The sequence below is a fragment of the Lutra lutra genome, chromosome 3 (assembly GCF_902655055.1).
Source record: "Lutra lutra chromosome 3, mLutLut1.2, whole genome shotgun sequence".
NCBI classification, from domain to species: domain Eukaryota; kingdom Metazoa; phylum Chordata; class Mammalia; order Carnivora; family Mustelidae; genus Lutra; species Lutra lutra.
In genome coordinates, this window is record NC_062280.1 from 122487594 (window position 1) to 122509619 (window position 22026).

Genomic DNA, 22026 nt, shown 5'->3' on the forward strand with positions numbered 1-22026 from the left:
GATAGGTGGTTTAGAGTGTGATTCTTCTACCTTCTGCAACAGAATCTCCAAAATATTGTTAAATGCAAACACTTCTGGAAGTTGCTTTCAGTTACCCGTTCTACTATTTTACAAAAGTTGCTGTGCAAAGGGTATTTTACTTGCTTAGAAATAACTAGAGTAGCACTCATGTGTTTATACAAACAGCAGAAATTAGTGTTTTATTTTCTTAGAAGACTAGTATGGTATATTTGCTGTTCTTCAGATATTCAATGATTTTATATTACAGTTGGTCTTTTTCTAGAGCCAGATTTCTAAAGCTTATAGATATGTATTTTTAAAAATAGGTTCTACATTTTAACTAACCAAAACATGTTAATGCCATTTGGAACTACTGCATGAAAACGCCAACAAAATAGCTAAAACTTGGCCAATAAAAATGGATCGATACCACTACTCTACCAAGCCTGTAACTGCTCTCAATAGTTTTGTAAATGAACAGAATTTCATCCAACTTAGAATGCCAACTGAAAACTTTTCAGTACTCTCAAACTGACCTGGAGGGAAAAAAAAAGAGGTCAGAAAAGGCTATTTGAGTGACCAAAATGCAGAATGCTGGCAACACTGAGCACTGGTGAGGATGTGGAACAACAGGAACTCTCATTCACTGCTTGTGGGAAATGGAGCAACCACTTTGGAAGACAGTGTGGCAGTTTCTTACAAAATTAAACATGCTCTTACTACATACAACCAGTGATTACACTCCTTGGTATCTACCCAAAGGAGCCAAAAGCTTTTATCCACACAAAAACCTGCACACAGATATTTAAAGCCAACTTTATTCACATTTGCTGTAACTTGGAAGCAAGCCAGGTGTCCTACAATAGGTGAATGAACAAACTATTCATCCAGACAATGCAATGTACATCCAGACATTGGAATATTACTCAGTACTAAAAAATGAATGAGCTATCAGGACATGAAAAAACAGAGAACCTGATATGCATTTATTAGTAAAGTAATACTTTACTTAATACTTAATTGGTAAAGTAAAAGACATTGATCTGAAAGGCCATACACTATATGATCCCTACTACGTGACACTCTAGAAATGGTAAAACTATGGAGACAATATAAAGATCAGTGGTTGCACGGGGCTTGGGGATAGGGTGGGATTAATAGGCAGAGCACAGTGGATTTTGGGGCCATGAAAAATACCCTGTATGATACTATAAAGGTCATTACACAGTGTCCAAAACCCACAGAATATACAATAACAAGAATGAACCCTAAGGTAAACTATGGACTTGGGGTGAATATGATGTATTAGTGCAGGTCCATCAATTTTACCAAATGTACTACTCTGGTGGGGTATATAAGAAATTTCTGGACCTTCCTCTCAATTTTGTGGTGAACTTAAAACTTCTCTTAAAAAAAAAAAATCTTTAAAAAAAGGGGGGATTCCCTGATACTACCCCCCCTGCCCTGCTACTCTACCAAGTAAAGAGAACTTAAACAACAACAACAAAAGACTTCTCTCCATCTTTATTTAGTTAGGGTTCCCTGAGCTACTTCTGGCCTAGCTAACCTTTCAAAAACACTTCCATATAAACTCTTTCCTGAAAGTCATTTTCTTCATCATGTTTATCTCCCAATCTGCCGCCTTCATCATGTTTATCTCCCAATCTACATTTTACCTTGAATTACATGTATATATATTCACTGGACACTGCCTTCCACCAAAATTAAGTGACATTATCAACTATATCTGCTGTACCTTTTAGCCCACTATGCCTATTTTAATATTTTTTTTTGGAAATTATTTTTATATATGTTGTTACTTATTAACATTGTCAACCTTTTGGAAAATGACTTGCTTAAACCTTATAGTGTTATGATTAGTATAATGTGCAGGTCCATTTGCCTAAGTGAGGAAAGAAAAAAACCAATCACAACTTGATCCCATTTGTTTGTTGTTGTTTTTTTTTAAAAGAAAAACATCCAAAGTAAAATATGAACATTTAATTACCTTTAAATAATATGTAATAATTTACATGCTATACATTCCCAAATTTCACTGAACATAAATTTTAATAAGACATATACATAATCCGCTTTTTGCCAACATATACCCCGTAGGTCACTTAAGATGTTAACTGACTTCTCAGTCCATGTGTGAGCACATAAACACACATGTATATGCCTGAAGTTGAAGATACTAAAGAACAACAAAAAAAACACTTGAATATAAGAAGTCTGCCATGGAAGATTCTAAAACCATAATCAGTAACTAGAACCAAGTAACAAGGCACAAAAGTTTCCCTTTGTGGTCACAAAGATTAAGATTCCTGTCCCAGTGCTTAAGTATGGAAATAGGCTTGGCTAAATCACAAACTATATTTTATGGTACATTTCTGTTACTGTTTAAAAAGAAGTATTTTTCTTATTACATAATACATTACACAAAAGCATTGGAAAAATAAACAGATTAGTTAAGTTCTCATACAATAAAGCTTTTTTTCCATTTGAAAAAGATATTTATGCTCAAAACTAATATAATAGATATAAGTACAGTAAAGAGAAGCATTAGGGATTCTACCCAGGTTTCCTACTACCCTTGAATCATACCTCTTGCCAGTCATGTTACTGAAACCTTCAATTTTAAAGCCAGCTGGGTGATACCATCAATTGCATGTGAATTGTTGGTTTTGTTTTGTTTTTTTTTGCCTTTTTTTTTTTTTTTGTCATTTAAAGATATGTTACTAGCACACAGAACAGTTAATTTAACATGGCAAAATGAAACTTTTCCTAGCATTGAAGTTGTTTTTGCTAAACATTAACTTTGTACTAGGCTATTCTTAATTTTCCTTTTTTATTCCTATGTTAACAGAGAAGAAAAAAATGTTCCACATAGAAATGGCTGCTTTAAAATTCATGCAACCAAGCAAAATCTAAACTATTAGTACTTCCCTTTTTTAACCCCAAAATTTGGGGGAAACTGAGTTTGTTCTAGGAAGAGCAACTCACTGAGAGATAAACAGTATGTGTGTGTGTATACACACACACTCTTCATTGCATCTAAGAACAGTTTTAGAGCCTTAGCTTTTTAAAGTTACACAGTTATCCAAAGAATAAAGCCAACTGAAGCCACAAAGTAAGAATTAAAAGGATGCAGTAATCCATACATAAAAGATACTCAAATATGTTTGTACATATTCAAGAGATCAATAATCTAAGTTGTAAATAATGTCATCAAAGGTAGTACTGCATAAACTGTAATCAGAATAAGACCTTCAGTTTCGTTAATTTTGAATATGGACGTGGGAGCAGCTGACCATGAACTTAACAATGTACGTGCACATCTGTTTCCACAGGAGTGCTGTAGCATGCAGCCCCCGTAGGAACGACGTTGCAATTCTTTCCAAATAAAGCAAGGTTGACCAAAAGAAAAAAAAACCCAAAAAACCAAAACCTGCTCTTAGCTATAAAACTTAAGGGTAAAGAATAAACCGAGATTTTAAGGCTTTCTTAGAGTATTTTTCATGGCACTTCAACGTTAACATTACTAATAGGCAAAATATGTAAATACCCATAGTTACTGAGTTACATAATCAAAAGTACATGCCATGTCAATTATTAAGTAAGGGAGTACTTTGTCGAGTTTTGTTTCCTGACAATTATAGTTAAGGAAGGTTATTCATGTTTGGCTGTAATTTTAACATATAAATCATACAGAAATGTCAATTCACTAGTATACAGTACAAATTGTGTTCTGAATGAATCTGCCACCACCACTCATTTCTTTAAGAACTGAAAGTCATTCTCTGCTGGAAATGCAATTAAACTGACTTATTTCTCTCACAAGAGCAGTTATTATCCTTTCTTCAACTATTAAGCTCTAAGATCATTACTTGACAAATTCCTTTTGGTCATGTGCACAGATCACTCTCACAAGAATCCACTTCTTGCATTACAGTCAGTCCAGAAAATACTCTATGGATCTAACAGGTCATTCTGGCCACACCATACTCCAAGCTAACCACACCAGGTTCCGACTTGGAGAACTCTTCAGCGTATTCACTGTAACGATTATCTGCTGGGTTGCTGCCCTCTATAGTTCGAAGAGCATGATTCACAGGCAACAGAGTTTGCTCCTTAAAACACAAGGAAGTTTTGAGGGTAGGTGATTCAGGATGAACTGAATGTAGTAACTCCTTGGTGAGAATTCCATCTGTTTGCTTGTTTTTACATTGCTTAATTTTCTAGAACAAATCCAAATTTGAAAACAATTACTAATTACACACATTATATGTTCAACATAGCTTAGATGAAAGAAGAAACCATGCTTTTATAAATGTTCTCTCTTTATAAATACAAAGTTAAATCTCAAGAAATAAAGTCTACTGCAGAAGAGTAAGATGGTTGAGAATCCTGTTTACAACTTTTACAGTGGGAAATGGTTATTATGCTTGACTGCAAAAGATCATTAAGTCTTGATATTTAAAAAAGGCATAGATTACCTAGGAAGTAAAAAAGACAGTATTTTATAATAAAAGAAAGGTATATGAGACTTCACCCTGAATCATAGTTGTATAATATAGCAAACACACACTTACTTACCTAAAGAACTTCCTTACATGGTTTTCTTACAATGATTTGTTAGGTGAACATAACCAGCTTTTAGAACACAACAGAATTTTAAAATATTTTTAAATTTTTTATTTTTTTTAAAGATTTATTTATATATTTTTTAGAGAAAGAGAGCAGGAGAGCAGGGGAGGGGCAGAGGGAGAGGAAGAGAGAGAATCTCAAGCAGACTCCCCACTGAGCGCAGAGCCCAACTCAGGGCTTGATTTCATGACTGTGAGATCATTACCTGATTCGAAACCGAGAGTTGGACGCTCAACTGACACCCAGGTGTCCCAACAGAATTTTTTTTCAAACACAATCTAAGATTTTAAAAAGTATTCTTTGGCAGAGTATCATGCTCTCCAAATCCTTGGACTGATTTCTGGTCACTCTGCCTATATTTACCTATGTCTCGGATCTGCTTCTCTTTTTACACAACCCTCCTATCATTTCCTCAAGCAATCATTAATTACCTTCTTATCCAAGAGATGGATAAGGAAAGCCCTAAGGAACAGCCCTGCCTGACAGGCAGACACGACAGTGAGTTATACAACTGTCTAGGATTTTTAAAGTATGTACTCACTGATCCTTTTTGTTCATATGTGATGACAGAGAAAAAAATTACAAGAAAGTCTTACTGTGGAGAGAAACTTTTTAAACAAGATACAAAAGAAGGCATAAAACATAAAGACTGATCAATCTGACTGCATTAAAAGTCGTAACATCTATACAAAACACACCATACATAAAATGGAAAAGATGAGAACAAACTGAACAAAACCACTTGTGATATATATAGATATAGATATATATCGATATATATATAGATATCTATATCTATATATATATCTATATCGATATATATATCTAACAGAGAATTAAAGTCTGGTATATAAAGAATTTTAACAGATCAATAAGGAAAAGGCAAATATGCCAACAGAAAAATGAGTGGAAGTTTGAATAGGCCATTCAGAGAACAGGAAAAATGAAATGGCCTGGAAATATTTTAAAAGTCATTCAACTTCCTTTGTTATCATGGAAATCTAAAATTGAAAACAAGTTAAATGTTCTGCAGAGGCTGAACAGACTGTGATATATGCATATAAGAGAATGTTATATAGTAGTTATTAATAAAACACATGAATTAAAGCTATATGTATCAACATGGATAAATTTCAAAACAATATGGATAAAATGAAGCATGACAATATAACCATCTTTATATAGTTTCAAAACAGTTCCTTAAGCTGGGTGAGGGGTACATGGCCATTCATGATTTGTTGCTCTTTTATACCTTATAAAAATATATTCTTTTGTACTTCAATATAAAATAAAAATATTTCAAATCACACAAAACAGTATTATAAATTGTGGATAAAAACATATATAGCAGAAGTAGAAAAATATGCACGGGAACAATTAACAACAAATTCAGCCCAAAGTAGATGGGGAGGGCTATAGAGGGGTAAATTTCTTCAAATATATTTCATTTCTTAAAACAAAAACATGAAAGATCTGAGGCGAGTATGATAAATGTTAAAATCTTACAAAGCTAGTGGTAGATTCCCTGGTATTTATTATGTTCATATCTCTACTTTTCTCTATACAGTTGACCCCTGAACAACACAGGGGTTGGAGGAATCAACCCCCTCATGCAATAAAAAATCCACATATAACTTTTGATGCCCCCAAAATAGAACTACTAATAGTCTACTGTTGACTGGAAACCTTACCAATAGCATAAATAGTCAATTGACACATATTTTTAAGTTGTGTTAATATGTATTCTCACAATAAAGTAAGCGAGAGAAAAAAAATGTTACTAAGAAAATCACAAGAGAAAATAAGTACGTTTACAGTACTGTACTCTATTTATCGAAAAAAATCCACTTGTAAGTGGACCTGTGCAGTTCAAACCTATGTTGTTTAAGGGTCAACTGTACTTTGAATACTTCAATGTTGAAATTCAGGGAAAGCAATTCAAACTAACCTACTGAAAGCAGAGGAGATCTGATTTTGAAACAGTAATGTACTTATGAGCTCTCTATATATACAAATTTACACTGAGAACATAGGAAATACACCAATTTAATATTCCAAGTATATTACATTAGACGCTTCAGAATACTTACAGATTCTAAGTCTTTAATATCTTTCTCTAACTGTTGATTTTGCTCATCCATATTCATAATTACATTAAAAACGGACTGTCTAGGATGCAATGTTCGATCAAATTGGTGGTACATGTTTCTCCAAAACCTTTATGACAAAAACAAAAAACAACAACTCAATAAATTGTGTTTGAGAAAAATCAAGTATAAATACCTCAATGATGCCAACTTACTTAAAATTGAAAGATACTGTATTTGGCTCCAAAACTGCAAATTTCGGAGATTTGGAACTGTAGAGAGGATTTAAGTACTTCTTTTGGTCATCCAGGAGAAATGGCCACAGGGAGTAAGTCTTTTCCTTTAACCTTAATGTAATGAGAAAAACGAAGATCTTTTCCACAGATGCTAATATTTATTTTTATAAATCAGGCAATTGTTTCCCAAGTAGATTTAAGTTTTAATTTTTTCTTCTCTTTGCAACCTAACCTCACCTTGTCTCTGAATTGTGTATTCTCCTTTTCTCTTTTCACTTATAAGCATGAAATAAATAAAACCATGTCTCTCTGAACATAACACAGGTCTACCATTCTCTTACAAACACACACATTAAGAGATTCCTATCAACTCACATAGTTTCATAAACACGGTCTCTTATACCTATTTCAAATCACCATACACATGTATACAGAGTAGACATGTGTATCACTCTTTGGCCTCATTCTCTTAGCCCTATATCTGGGTTGTAGTAACATGTATTAATAAAGCAGGAATAAATGTAAGTGAGAGAGAGTAGCAAAAAGGGAATTAGGAAAAATCAGAATGTTATTCAACAGTAAAAAGATGCCAATCATACTGCAACTCTAAGAGTAAGTGAAGTAAGTGGATAAAGGGTAGAATGGTTTAGATAGTATATTTACCAAATAAACATAAAATAGATAGGATTATGGGGAAAAATGGAGTTTGATCATTTTTCTATGACTCCTAAGATGACCAATAAATAAGTTCTTAAGAGAAAAACTACTAGGAAATAAGTGCTTTTATTAACATCTTCCTTTAGAAGAGGATGTGTGGCCCAGACTGAGAAGAGTTATTCCTAAAAGAGCTCTGTACTCTTAAGAGTCCTCTGGTCTGGGATGCCTGGGTGGCTCAGTGGGTTAAAACCTCTGCCTTCGGCTTAGGTCATGATCCCAGGGTACTGGGATTGAGCCCCGCATCAGGGTTTCTACTCAGCAGGGAACCTGCTTCCTCCTCTCTCTCTGCCTGCCTCTCTGACCAATTGTGATCTCTGTCTGTCAAATAAATAAATAAACTTAAAAAAAAAAGAGTCCTCTGGTCCTTTACTATAGCACAGAGCTAAAGTCTGAATGCTCTTGGATTTGTTCACCTCTGTCATACTCTTGTTCCACTTGTAATTCCCTTTACACATCTTTAGAATCTTCCAAGTGCTCTCAGTTCTGCCTTCAACTCTGCTGAGAGTTAAGAATATGTGGCTGTCTTCAAACTACTACCAGATTTAGCTTCTCTAATATGTCACTTGGACATTCAAGACTCTCTAACTGCTCTTTATTGACTTTTAAGAAATCTAAATTCAGAAACCCAACCTAAAAAAAAATTTATATTTAATCACTTCTCACAGCCTTACCCCACATTTCCCTTGCACCAAAATTTAGCCAGAAACCTCTACTCCCCAAGACTGGTTAGGAAAGAAGAGGTATGCAACCCAACTCAGGGACAGACACACTACAGCCAACATAGATCTATTTTCCCCAAAGAATTATCTGCTTAGAAATGTGAGGAAAACTATAAGGCCTCATTTTACCTTAAAACCAACAGTTTTTAAATCCTTTACCAAACCTTAAAGCTTAGTGACCAATACTTTCTAAGAAATGAAATAATGTTAAGATTTTTCTGTTCTAAATATATATTCAGAATAGAAAGGAGTAGGATGGCGGTTTCCAGGGTGTTGGTAAGGTTTCTTGTTCTGGGTGCTGGTTACATAGATGGATGAATTTCAGATTTACTGAGCTCCACATTTATGCCATATCAGTTTTCTGTATGTACGCTTCATTTCAAAACAAATTTTTAAAATGTGTTTTTACTATTAACCTCAGGATATGAGGGATAGAGGGTACTTAGCTTCAGAAATACCAGACAATAAAATCTTTAAAATAAAATTAAGTTCTATTATATACTGCCAAGATATTTTATTATATTCCACTATGATTTATGTTAGACTTCAACCAATTAGGAAAAAAAAGAGCCCATTTTATGCAAACTATCTTACTTGAGCTCTTCTCTTTCCTTCTGACAATTTCCAAGGAAGTTTCCAAACTGGCATGAATGAATATGTTCATGGATCTGAAGAAGAAACGCTTCATTGAATTCAAAGGCTTGTGGGAACTGTTCGGTCAAATGCCACACACACTCCAAGAACTGAGTAAACACCGGTGAGACTTCCTTTGGGTCACCATCCAAATGGCCACACCTAGCGCCCCCAGAAAGTACAAGCTTTTAAAAATGCCTCTGAAAGAAGTCAATTATTCAGGTATTGTCAAATTTAAACACACACACACGAACCTAAAACACAATATCTACTGTCATAATAAAAGCATAATGTTTTTATTTGAAACAATTTAAATCTATGAGTTTTCAACCACAACTTTAAAGGGTCTATTACCTTCTAAGTACCACAATCCAGACAAAAAGGAAGGTAATAAACTGCCACAAAAATTAACAAAGGTCTGAGAATTGAAAGAAATCACAGAAAAACACTGAATCGGTTTTCATACAAAAACAAACAAACAAACAATAGCACTCTCACCTATGCAAGTTCATGAAGAACAGAAATATTTTGGCACTCTAAAATGGTTTTACTAATTTTACAAAATATATAAATGTAAAACTATGACTCACCTCTCTGAAAACTTATGTCCAAAAGAGATCCAATCCTTTTCTATTAAAACCTTAATGAGAAAAAGCAAAATCCATTTTACAACTACTTTTAATTTCTTCTGTTTAAAATGGATTGAGTCCTATTATCTTAACAGCATTTACACTTTTAACTTATGGTTGCAAACAAAACATACTTTTGTGTAATTATAGGCAAAAGATAACAAGAACCTAGATTAGAGACTGGTATAACAAAGAGTAGAAATGACACTTAAAAGAAATACAGTAGTCCTTTGACTTAAATCATTTAGATTGTACTTATTACATTTTGTGTAATTATAGACAAAAGATAGCAAGACCTTGGATTAGAGATTGGTATAACAAAGAGTAGAAATGACACTTAAAAGAAATACAGTAGTCCTTTGACTTAAATCATTTAGGTTGTACTTATTACATTTTAAGTGAAAACTACATATTATAAAGTGCTAACGCATTTACATTTCTGTATGTCTAATGATGATATCTGCATAGAAAAAGGCTAAGAAAATGTAAATCAGAATGTTAACAGTGTTAGCTGTGGGTGGTAGACTGGGGTGTATGCTTTAAAACTTTTGGCTTACTTGTATATTACTTACATAGTACTTACCAGAAAAAGAATGATAAAAACACCAATAAAGAGTGTATATTCAAATTCAGATGGTGATATCTAACCTCTTGAATGGACTGTCTTTATCTGTTTTCTCTGTCACAACTCTACTGAAGTAATAGGCTTCTAATTTTTTTCAGTCTAATTTATACAACATATCTTCTTAGTATTTAACGTATCTCATAATTTCATTATATAATCACCAAGTACATTCTTTACAGTGTCAAAACTGCCACCTTTGGGGGGAAAGCTAGATGGCAGCAGAGTAGGTGGATCCTAGGCTGGTCTTGTCAGCTGAACACAAATAGATAATTATCAAATCATCCTAAATACCCAGAAATCGGCCAGAAGACTGACAGGACAAAGTCCACAACTAAGGGGAGAGGAGAAAATTCATCAAAGATGCACTGAGAGGCAACATGATCTTTACTTTCAGCTGTGTACACTCTGGACAGGGAGGTTAAATTCCTACTGGACAAAATGAAAAGACAGAGAAAGTCACCCCAAAAGGAGCAAGGGAGGTAGTACTCACTGCCAGGGATTTAAAAAAACAGCCACCTTTAGCTTCTCCTTGTTGTAAATCTTTCCAGAAGGCCATATAATGATAGAGAAAGATACAGTTATCTGGAACCATGTTGCATGGGCTCAAATCCTAGCTCTGCCACTTCCACACCTGTGGTCTTCAGGCTTGGACCACAGACAAGTGGTCTTCAGACTTGGAGCTCCAGATTTTACTGCAGGCTCTCGGCCTATCTACACACCTACATCTAAAACTCAACTCAGTATCTTTCTCACTGAATTTAGACTTCTGCTTCTCTCAGTAGGGAGCAAGAGAATGCGCACCCATCCTAGCAACTGAGTCCAGAGATGTTAATTCATCCTGGAAGAGGCCTCCTCTCTTTTCCATATCCAAACCAGAAATTCTTACTGATTCTACTTTCTCAACATCCCTGGAGGTTGAACCGATTACCTCTTGCATTCACGTGGTATGGCCTTACTCCTGGCCCTCTTTTCTCTCCTGAGTTATCTTACCAGTTTCTACACTGGTCTCCCAGCCTCCATTTCTACTACCCTCCACCTAGGACACCAAGCTGTCTTTTTACAAAGCAGATCCAAGCAAGTTACTGTTTCCTCTATTTAAAGTACTTTAATGGCTCTCACTACCTGAAAAGGTTAAAGGCCAAATTCCAGTCTTCTCTTCCTGAAGCTTTCATACCACCATATCCTTCTGCTCCCAAGTGTCCCATTCTAACACCCTGAACTCCAGCCATCACACATCACCTGCATTCAGCCTATGGAGCTATGCTTTGGTTCTCACTGTTCCTTTTGCCTGGGAAGCTCTCACATTGTCCCTGGGCATTTATTACATGATTTCATTTCAATGTCTAGCAAGCAATTAAAGCCAAACATGGCAGAGAAAGTATTCCTCATCTTACACTCTTATGGTAAGCTATTAGTGGCACTTCCATTCAGCCTGTCCAAGACTCAGTATGTTAGTGCCATCAAATAATGGTGCTGAAAGGGATCTAGTGATGTTAAACCTTTCCCTGCTTTAAGATGGCACTGCATTTCATTATTCTAAACCAATGAAAACTTTCTACCATCTCTTCGCTTACTTTAGTTGCCATGAATTAAGATGTAAATTTTGAAAACATAAGTTAATCTGATCATGTGTCAAAAGACAAACAAAAAACAGGAGGCAGGGCTTTAGCTTCACAAAGCAGAAAATCTATTCAACTAGAAATTTAATCTTCGGATATAAAACATGCTTCCTAATGTGTAATTATAATTAACTAACGAAGGCATTTTAAACAAAGTTTGCTCTAGAACATAATTTTTAAGTACTCTTATTTGTGCCTTGTTTTACATCACTCACATTTGTCGGATAAAAGTGAAGGAGAAAATGCTGAATATTTCTATTATAACATTTTAGAAAAAAAAAACTTTTAAATTTAAAACTTGTTGTCAAACAGATGGCACAAATGGAAATCAGTCTAACTCAAGGTTGTTCAACCACAACTACTACACACATTTTGGGCCAGTTAGGTCTTTGTTGCGGGGGCTAACCTCTGTAGTACAGAACAGTAGCAGCATCCCGGCCCCTACCAGCTAAGTGCCAGTTGCGCCCTTCTCTTCGTAACAACCAAAACTGTCTCCTAACATTGCCAAATGTCTCCTGGAGGACAAAAATCACTCCTATTTGAGAATCACTGGTCTAGCCAAATAACTCCTTACCATGAATCCTTTGATTGTTCTGTAGTAGGAATCCAGTAAAAGAGAGCCAAGGGAACAAACCTGGGAAGTCCTATCCCAACCATCAGAACAATGTACCAACACACTTGCATTTTCAACCATTATTGCCTGAAAAGAAAGATCACATACTTAGATTACAGCAGAATACATTTCTGGTACATCAGTTAAATTCTACTTAAAAACTACACTAGCAAGTATTGCATTACACAGAAGAGCAAGGACTGCAATGATAATGCTGTCACAGCATAATTTCCAAAAAACAAGACAAAACACAAAACAAACAAAAAACAAAACCAAAATTGTTGTTTCCAAGTGTCTGGTGATTTCTTTTTAAGTCCTTACATGAAGTGCCATGTGATCTTTTAAAACTCAAATTAACCTAAGATAAAATGTAAAAAAAAAAAAAAACCTCAAATTAAAGTAAGCCTCATTAAAGAGGTAAAACATAAAAGTTCTCTGACTGGAAAGGGTACCAGCACCAGCAGCCAAGAGAATAAATTCATTCCTTCCTAACCATTATAAATCCCCAAACAAAATATGAACAAAGAAGAGTTACTTTGGCTAAGAAGATCGCAGCGTCCATAACAGCTTTGATATGGCGAAGCCATCCTGAGCTCTCCAAACCAGAGTAGAAATCACTGACAGAAAGCCCTTTGGTACCATTGACTATGAAGGGGAAAAAAACATTTCATTAGAATGTGGCTAGAGTCTCCACTTCTCCTATTCAAGTCCTCTTTAAGTGAGTAAACTGGGAGGAAGAGGACAAAATAAAAAAAGAGACTGTATAAATGAAAAGATGCTATTAAGACCTCAATATTGGATTTTTCAGGTACATTTTTTTTTGCCATTCCTTGGGCTTAAAAAAAGCTCCAATCTCTCGGGACACCTGGGTGGCTCAGACGGCTAAGCCTCTGCCTTTGGCTCAGATCATGATCCCGAGATCCTGGGATGGAGTCCCATATCAGGCTCCTTGCTCGGCAGGGAGCCTGCTTCTCTCTCTGCCTCTGCCTGCCACTCTGCCCGCTTGCGTGCTCTCTCTCTTTCTTCTTTTTTTTTTAAGATTTTTTTTTTAAGATTTTATTTATTTATTTGACAGACAGAGATCACAAGTAGGCAGAGAGGTAGGCAGAGAGAGAGGAGAAAGCAGACTCCCTGCCGAGCAGAGAGCCTGATTCGGGGCTCGATCCCAGGACCCTGATACCATGACCTGAGCCGAAGGCAGAGGCTTTAACCCACTGAGCCACCCAGGCGCCCCTTTCTCTCTCTCTTCTGACAAGTAAATAAATAAATAAAATCTTTAAAAGAAAAAAAAAAGCTCTAATCTCTCTTTAAAAAAATTTGGAGTACAAAGTATTTAAAAGTCTGATATTTTAATTGTTAAAACTCCACACCACGACTGGAAAGATACTTTAATACTAAAACAGAGCATTATTTTCAACTAATCTTCACTGGACACACTAAGCAAGAATATTTATCTAATAATAACCATTTTTTTTGCAGAACCATTAGAACTGTCCTGTCCAATACAGTAGCCACTCCCCAAACTGACACATGGGTAGTCTAAACTGAGATGTGGTTTAACAGTGTAAAATACACACTCATCAATTTTTTAAGACTTAAAGGAAAAAAACTAATGTGTCATTACTGATTTTTTATACTGATTATATGTTAACATGTTTTAATACATTATGTAAAACATATTATTAATTTCCTTTTTTTTTTTACTTTTTTGAATGTGCATATAGGGAAATTTTAAATTACATCATTTTAAATTTTATAATGTGCTAACATTTTATTTCAATTAGACAAAGTTGCCTCAAAGGCAAAAAATAATCATACCTTCCAATAATTTTTGAAGGCTGGACCGCATGACATGAATATTTTCAATTCCAACAAACTGAAATCTAATGTTAGAATAGTTGTCTTCATTTTCATAACCTTTTCCAGCTGCTCTGTTGGCCATTGCATTCAGCTAAAATATAAAGTTTTAGAAATTTAGAGACAAATTGCTTTTATCACTTAACCTAGTTTACCAAAAATCATGAAAATACTAAATAAACCACATTTTAGCAGAGTTTAAGGAACTCTGAACTGAATATGCTACCATTTTTTTAAAAAGCAAAAGTGTCATATATGTTATTAAGAGTAAAAAAGGACACTTTACATAAAGTAACAGCATGATTGCTATATAATGGAAAGGTCAGACAAGAAGTTCCCCCACATATAATTTATGAAACTAATTCACTTATGTTTTTACTCAGATTTCCATATGTTTGTAATATTTTAAAATTTAAAAAGGAAAGAAGTATCTCTCATCTGAATCCTAAATGATTCAGAGATGAGCCAAGCTGGGAAGTTTCCTGTTACAGAATGAACCTATTAGATTCATTTCAGAGCAAGCCTGGGGAACACATGATCATTCAGAGAGCCACAGGGACCCTGAAAAATCAGATGTGAAAGACATGTCAGATTATCTGAGATCCTCCGTATTAAAAATTACTGGAGGCCCACACAGTATATACCATGGCATATAACCCATTAGCTTGATACACCTCCAAGGACTGGGCTAAAATTGGTCTCTAAGGAGAAAACAGACCTCCAGTAGGCCCATGGTCTTTGTTTTTGGTCACTAGATCAAATGCTATCAGAGGCTCATTTAAGATTTGGTATGTTTAATTTTTTCAGACTTGGATTTCATATTGCACATTATAACAGTTTACAAAATATTCTTATGCACTTGGATGAAACAAAATCTAAATTGGAAGACAAAGTAGCTTTTCATTCAGTAGATGGGGGCCCAGGTTGGTAACAAGGAAGTTCAACTCTACCTACTGACTCACTGGTTATTCAGCACCTATGATGACTAAGGTGAGAGTTAGATATTAAAATGCTTCCGCATTATTACTAGTTAAGTTGAAGTTTAAACAGTACAAACAAAGCAATCTACGAAAGGCCTGTATTCTGTGTAGAAGGCAATAATACAGATAAGAGGTAGCAGGTCCTGGGAAATGGATCATCCATCCCCAGGCTTCACATTCCGAAACTTGTATTATAACCAGCTTTTATATCTATTATCACCTAAAAGTAATTCTGACCATTGAATCCACCAGATTAAAAAAGGAAGAAAAATAAAATTTGTCTTACAAGAGATATCACCAACATTCTTGACTTCTAAGAAAGTCTTTTCTTATTAACAAGATAAAAAATTATCAAATTATCAATTTCTAGTTTTTAATACTTAATTTACTCAAGTTAATCTCATCTTGTTTCCTCCATTATCTTTTGTGAGAATGAATAATGATGAGAATAACTTCTAAAACAGCTACCATTCCTTTCAACAAAGCTGCCTAGAATTGTGCTCTATATCGCTCACTCGCTTTTTCTCATCGCTTTCTCTTATTTTCTCATCATTCCAGATTTTTGAAGAAATCCTCACTATAATTCTGCCAATGTCCTTTTGTGTAGCCCACCAGCTCTGCATTCGATGCTATAATAAAAATTAAAAGTAATGTTAGCTATTACCATTGAAGATTTTAATTACTTTAGTTTCAGGATCCTATATGAATTAGTTGCTTAACTGTGTTTATAAAAAGAAAAAGGGATTCTGACATTTGTCTCAATGACAAAAATTGAACCTAACATTACAGATGCCTAACAGAACAACTATTTCCTGTTCACTATTTAAAATTCTCTAGTTCAATGTTTTCTATTTTCCTTATTTTCTTGAATATTTCAAGTTAATGCCCATTATTTTATCATGAAGTGTTTTGACAACTAAAAATTCTACCGAAAAAATTAGTAAGATTTTCTAATTTTTCACAACACACTATTTAATATTTCTTCACAATAATATAAGACTTCCACATGATCAAGAGTTCCCAACATAAAAATCTGTTTTTCTAAATTTATACATAAATCAGAAGACATAAGATATCACCATCTGGGAAACTCCTTAGTTGGTATTCTTTTAAAGACTGCCTTCCTCAGTGTCATTAGCCTCAGTTAATTTAAAACTGGGATTCAAACAGGTTAAATATGGGCAAGCTAATCAACTCTCATTAATTAAAGTAACAAAGATAATTAAACTAACAGACTGTACTAGATTCAAGACACATACTTTGGGCCTGGTATCCATGACATACATATAGCGATTGACTGGATTGGCTTTACTAATGGCTTGAAGCAAATGTTCATCCTCCAGGCACCTGGCACTGAATCCTGATAGTGGTTGACTACATCGACAAATGGCAGCCTAATTTTAAAGGACAGAAAACAACAGATTATCCAAAGATGTCTAAAACATGTCTTAAAAAAACGCTTAAAAGAAAAACAAAAGTTCAAATCAAACGTGTAATCTGTTTAAAAGTTGGCAGGACAATTCGAAGACATTAACTTTGAAATCCTATTTTAATTAAACACTATGTGAACATCTTGATGTTACATAAGTTTTCCCAATATTCTCTTCTGGAAAACTGAAATGCCTCCTTATGTAGTTTGATGAAAAAAATCTTAAGTCCTAAGAAGCAACACTTCATCAATTCTCTATCATGTATCCTACTAAGATACTTTCATGCTATGCTCTAGATTACAAGATACTTTCAACTCAAGTTCAAGTAAGGGATTAATCAATAAAGGTAGAACAGGATTTTTTTTTTTTTTTAAGAACAGGATTTTTTAAAATAGTAACATTTGAGCTTTTATATTCCAAAAGTCTTTAGATCTCTATTTAGGAATCAGCAATCTTTATATAAAATGAGAAAAATGAACTTCAATTCAAGTTTGTATTAAAATATAAATCTAAAAGGACAAAAATATCTGTTAGAAGTAGTGAATGGTGGATTAGATATTTACTCTTGTTCCAAGTCTTAAAGAGATTAGCAGATTTAGACACATATACTTTTTCTCCAATCTCACCCATACCAACTTCAACTTAACCATAGCCCATCATTCCAACCATAGTATCATTAAGGGGAAAAAAAGTATACATAAACTCACACATTTTAAATTCACACACAAAATAAAACCATGTGAATTAAATAAAATAGAAGAAAATGAAATATAAAATATAAAATTCTTTTCAGACGTACTTTCTGATTTGTTAAGTTAGGCATTGAATATCTGTTTTCAGCCTAGCTTTCCAATAAACAAGGTACACAAACATGGGTGTGTCAAACAGAGACTATAACCAGTCATCATTCCCTATGACTTTGTTATGAAGAACAGATTAGGAATTTCTGTTTAAAATTTTACTTTTTACCTCTGGCTCCCTTCTAAAACCCAACTAAAGTTCTAATTAGGACATCTAAAATGTATAAAATTAAAAGGTCAAAGAGAATGGAAAAGGAGAGAAAAATAGAGATGTTAACAAAATGTCAGGACATGAAAGCAGATTGAGAAGTTAGTTTTACCAGAACAGAGAAAATTGTCAACTTGTTAGGAGTCCACAATAAGCATTTTGAGCAGCTAAATCCCAGAAAGGCTTATGATTTGGTACCTCTAAAAGCCTGATCTGGACTATAACTGAAAATAGAATTGGTTGAATATCCATATAGCGACTGGTTAAGGCTTCCAGATCTTCGCTGGCCCTGAATACAAAGTTTATTCTATGAAAAGGATTAACCTAAAGACTCTGAACAATATGCACAGATGTAGGTGGGAGTGAAGCTCTATACCAGCGCCCCCCTGCCCCACAAAAAACAAGAGGATGAAGTAAAGCCTACAAAACAAAATGTGAAATCCTCCCATCTACCTTCCCACACTTGAATCCTAGACAGAACTAACACACATATTGGGATGAAAATTAACAACAGAAAGAATCCAAAGATAGAGATCACTCCTGCACACAAACTTCTAAAAAGCTTGTGGTACTTCACTTTTTAAGTACAAGAGCCCAGCCAAGAATCAGATATTTGAAAGACATGAAAAACAAAAAAACAAAATAAACAGAAAAAAGGAACTCTGAGCAACAGACAACTAATGTGGGAAGCAAAAGAATTCTTTTAAAAATACCCTTAACATCTTCAGAGAACCCAGTCATCATAGCCAAGAATATAAAAGTGTCTAAAAAGTTCAGAAAATAGGGGAGGAGTCAAGATGGCGGAGAAGTAGCAGGCTGAGACTCCTTCAGGTAGCGGGAGATCAGCTAGATAGCTTATCTAAAGATTGCAAATACCTACAAATCCAACGGGAGATCGGGAGATCGAAGAGAAGAACAGCAATTCTAGAAACAGAAAATCAACCACTTTCTGAAAGGTAGGACTGGCGGAAAAGTGAATCCAAAGCGACAGGAAGATAGACCGAGCGGGGAGGGGCCAGCTCCCGGCGGAGCAACGGAGCACAAATTCAGGACTTTTAAAAGTCTGTTCCGCTGAGGGACATCGCTCCAGAGGCTAAACCGGGGTGAAGCCCACGTGGGGTCAGCATGGCCTCAGGTCCTGCAGGGTCACAGAAGGATCGGGGGTTTCTGAGAGTCCCAGAGCTTGCAGGTATTAGAACGGGGAAGCTGGCTACAGAGACAGAGCCAAGCAGTGAGCTCTCAGCTCGGGGTTACCTTGAACCGGTTACAGGCTCGGTGAGCTCGGAGCACGGCCGGAGGCCAGGGAGACGGGAGTAATTGGGTGCTATTCTCTGAGGGCGCACTGAGGAGTGGGGACCCGAGTTCTCGGCTGTTCCGGGTCGGAGACTGGGAGGCCGCCATCTTCATTCCTGTCCTCCGGAACTCTACGGAAAGCGCTCAGGGAACAAAAGCTCCCGAAAGCAAAACAGAGCTGAGTACTCAGTCCCGCCCCTGGTAAGGGCGGTGCAATTCCGCCTGGGGCAAAGACACTTGAGAATCACTACAACAGGCCCCTCCCCCAGAAGATCAACAAGAAACCCAGCCAGGACCAAGTTCCCCTACCAAGGAGTGCAGTTTCAGTACCAAGGAGAGCAGTGGAATTCCAGAGGAGGAAAAAACAAATCACAGAACTCATCGCTTTCTCCCCATGATTCTTTAGTCTTGCAGTTAATTTAATTTTTTTTTTCTTTTTCAATTTTTTTTTCTTCTGCTAATTTTTTTTTAACTTTTACCCTTTTCTTTTTAAACGTTTTTTAATTAGTTTATCTAATATACATATATATTTTTTCATTTTTATATTTTTTCTTTATTCATTTTCTTTTTTTAATTGTTTCTTTTTTTTTTCCCCTGAACCTCTTGTTATCCCATTACTCCCCCCCACGATTTGGGATCTCTTCTGATTTGGTTAAAGCATATTTTCCTGGGGTCTTTGCCACCCTTTTAGTATTTTACTTGCTCCTTCATATACTCTTATCTGGACAAAATGACAAGGCGTTAAAATTCACCACAAAAAAAGAACAAGAGGCAGTACCGAAGACTAGGGACCTAATCAATACAGACATTGGTAGTATGTCAGATCTAGACTTCAGAATGACGATTCTCAAGGTTCTAGCTGGGCTCGAAAAAGGCATGGAAGATATTAGAGAAACCCTCTCGGGAGATATAAAAGCCCTTTCTGGAGAAATAAAAGAACTAAAATCTAACCAAGTTGAAATAAAAAAAGCTATTAATGAGGTGCAATCAAAAATCGAGGCTCTCACTGCTAGGATAAATGAGGCAGAAGAAAGAATTAGTGATATAGAAGACCAAATGACAGAGAATAAAGAAGCTGAGCAAAAGAGGGACAAACAGCTACTGGACCACGAGGGGAGAATTCCAGAGATAAGTGACACCATATGACGAAACAACATTAGAATAATTGGGATTCCAGAAGAAGAAGAAAGAGAGAGGGGAGCAGAAGGTATATTGGAGAGAATTATTGGAGAGAATTTCCCTAATATGGCAAAAGGAACAAGCATCAAAATCCAGGAGGTGCAGAGAACCCCCCTCAAAATCAATAAGAATAGGTCCACACCCCGTCACCTAACAGTAAAATTTACAAGTCTTAGTGACAAAGAGAAAATCCTGAAAGCAGCCCGGGAAAAGAAGTCTGTAACATACAATGGCAAAAATATTAGATTGGCAGCAGACTTATCCACAGAGACCTGACAGGCCAGAAAGAGCTGGCATGATATATTCAGAGCACTAAACGAGAAAAACATGCACCCAAGAATACTATATCCAGCTAGGTTATCATTGAAAATCGAAGGAGAGATAAAAAGCTTCCAGGACAAACAAAAACTGAAAGAATTTGCAAACACCAAACCAGCTCTACAGGAAATATTGAAAGGGGTCCTCTAAGCAAAGAGAGACCCTAAAAGTAGTAGATCAGAAACAATATACAATAACAGTCACCTTACAGGCAATACAACGGCACTAAATTCATATCTCTCAATAGTTACCCTGAATGTTAATGGGCTAAATGCCCCAATCAAAAGACACAGGGTATCAGAATGGACAAAAAAAACAAAACCCATCTATGTGTTGTCTACAAGAAACTCATTTTAAACCTGAAGACACCTCCAGATTTAAAGTGAGGGGGTGGAAAGTAATTTACCATGCTAATGGACATCAGAAGAAAGCAGGAGTGGCAATCCTTATATCAGATCAATTAGATTTTAAGCCAAAGACTATAATAAGAGATGAAGAAGGACATTATATCATACTCAAAGGAGCTGTCCAACAAGAAGACCAAACAATTTTAAATATCTATGCCCCTAACGTGGGAGCAGCCAACTATATAAACCAATTAATAACAAAATCAAAGAAACACATCGACAATAATACAATAATAGTAGGGGACTTTAACACTCCCCTCACTAAAATGGACAGATCATCCAAGCAAAAGATCAACAAGGAAATAAAGGCCTTAAATGACACACTGGACTAGATGGACATCACAGATATATTCAGAACATTTTATTCCAAAGCAACAGAATACACATTCTTCTCTAGTGCACATGGAACATTCTCCAGAATAGATCACATCCTGGGTCCTAAATCAGGTCTCAACCAGTATCAAAATATTGGGATCCTTCCCTGCATATTTTCAGACCACAATGCTCTGAAGCTAGAACTCAATCACAAGAAGAAATTTGGAAAGAACCCAAATACATGGAGACCAAACAGCATCCTTCTAAAGAATGAATGGGTCAACCAGGAAATTAAAGAATTGAAAAAATTCATGGAAACAAATGATAATGAAAACACAATGGTTCAAAAATCTGTGGGACACAACAAAGGCAGTCCTGAGAGGAAAATATATAGCGGTACAAGCCTTTCTCAAGAAACAAGAAAGGTCTCAAGCACACAACCTAACCCTACACCTAAAGAGGCTGGAGAAAGAACAAGAAAGAAACCCTAAACCCAGCAGGAGAAGAGAAATCATAAAGATCAGAGCAGAAATCAATGAAATAGAAACCAAAAAAAAACACAATAGAACAAATCAACAAAACTAGGAGCTGGTTCTTTGAAAGAATTAATAAGATTGATAAACCCCTGGCCAGACTTATCAAAAAGAAAAGAGAAAGGACCCAAATAAATAAAATCATGAATGAAAGAGGAGAGATCACAACAAACACCAA

At 35.5% G+C, this 22026-nt stretch overlaps 1 protein-coding gene across 3 annotated transcripts in view; it reads right to left on the reverse strand.

Annotated features, from left to right (window-relative positions):
• Positions 1-2685: 2685 nt before the first annotated feature.
• Positions 2686-22026, reverse strand: part of MTMR6 (myotubularin related protein 6) — a 43202-nt gene continuing 23861 nt past the window's right edge. For 2 of the 3 annotated variants that reach the window (XM_047722936.1, XM_047722935.1), the window contains 10 exons: positions 16625-16759; positions 15881-15994; positions 14347-14479; positions 13064-13173; positions 12490-12615; positions 9633-9682; positions 9004-9204; positions 6953-7084; positions 6741-6867; positions 2686-4241 (listed from right to left, as the gene is read on the reverse strand). In XM_047722936.1, the coding sequence (XP_047578892.1) occupies positions 3981-4241; positions 6741-6867; positions 6953-7084; positions 9004-9204; positions 9633-9682; positions 12490-12615; positions 13064-13173; positions 14347-14479; positions 15881-15994; positions 16625-16759 (1389 nt within the window). In that variant the 3' untranslated portion in view covers positions 2686-3980. The remainder of the gene's footprint in view (positions 4242-6740; positions 6868-6952; positions 7085-9003; positions 9205-9632; positions 9683-12489; positions 12616-13063; positions 13174-14346; positions 14480-15880; positions 15995-16624; positions 16760-22026) is intronic. The other variant, XM_047722937.1, reaches the window with a different exon arrangement.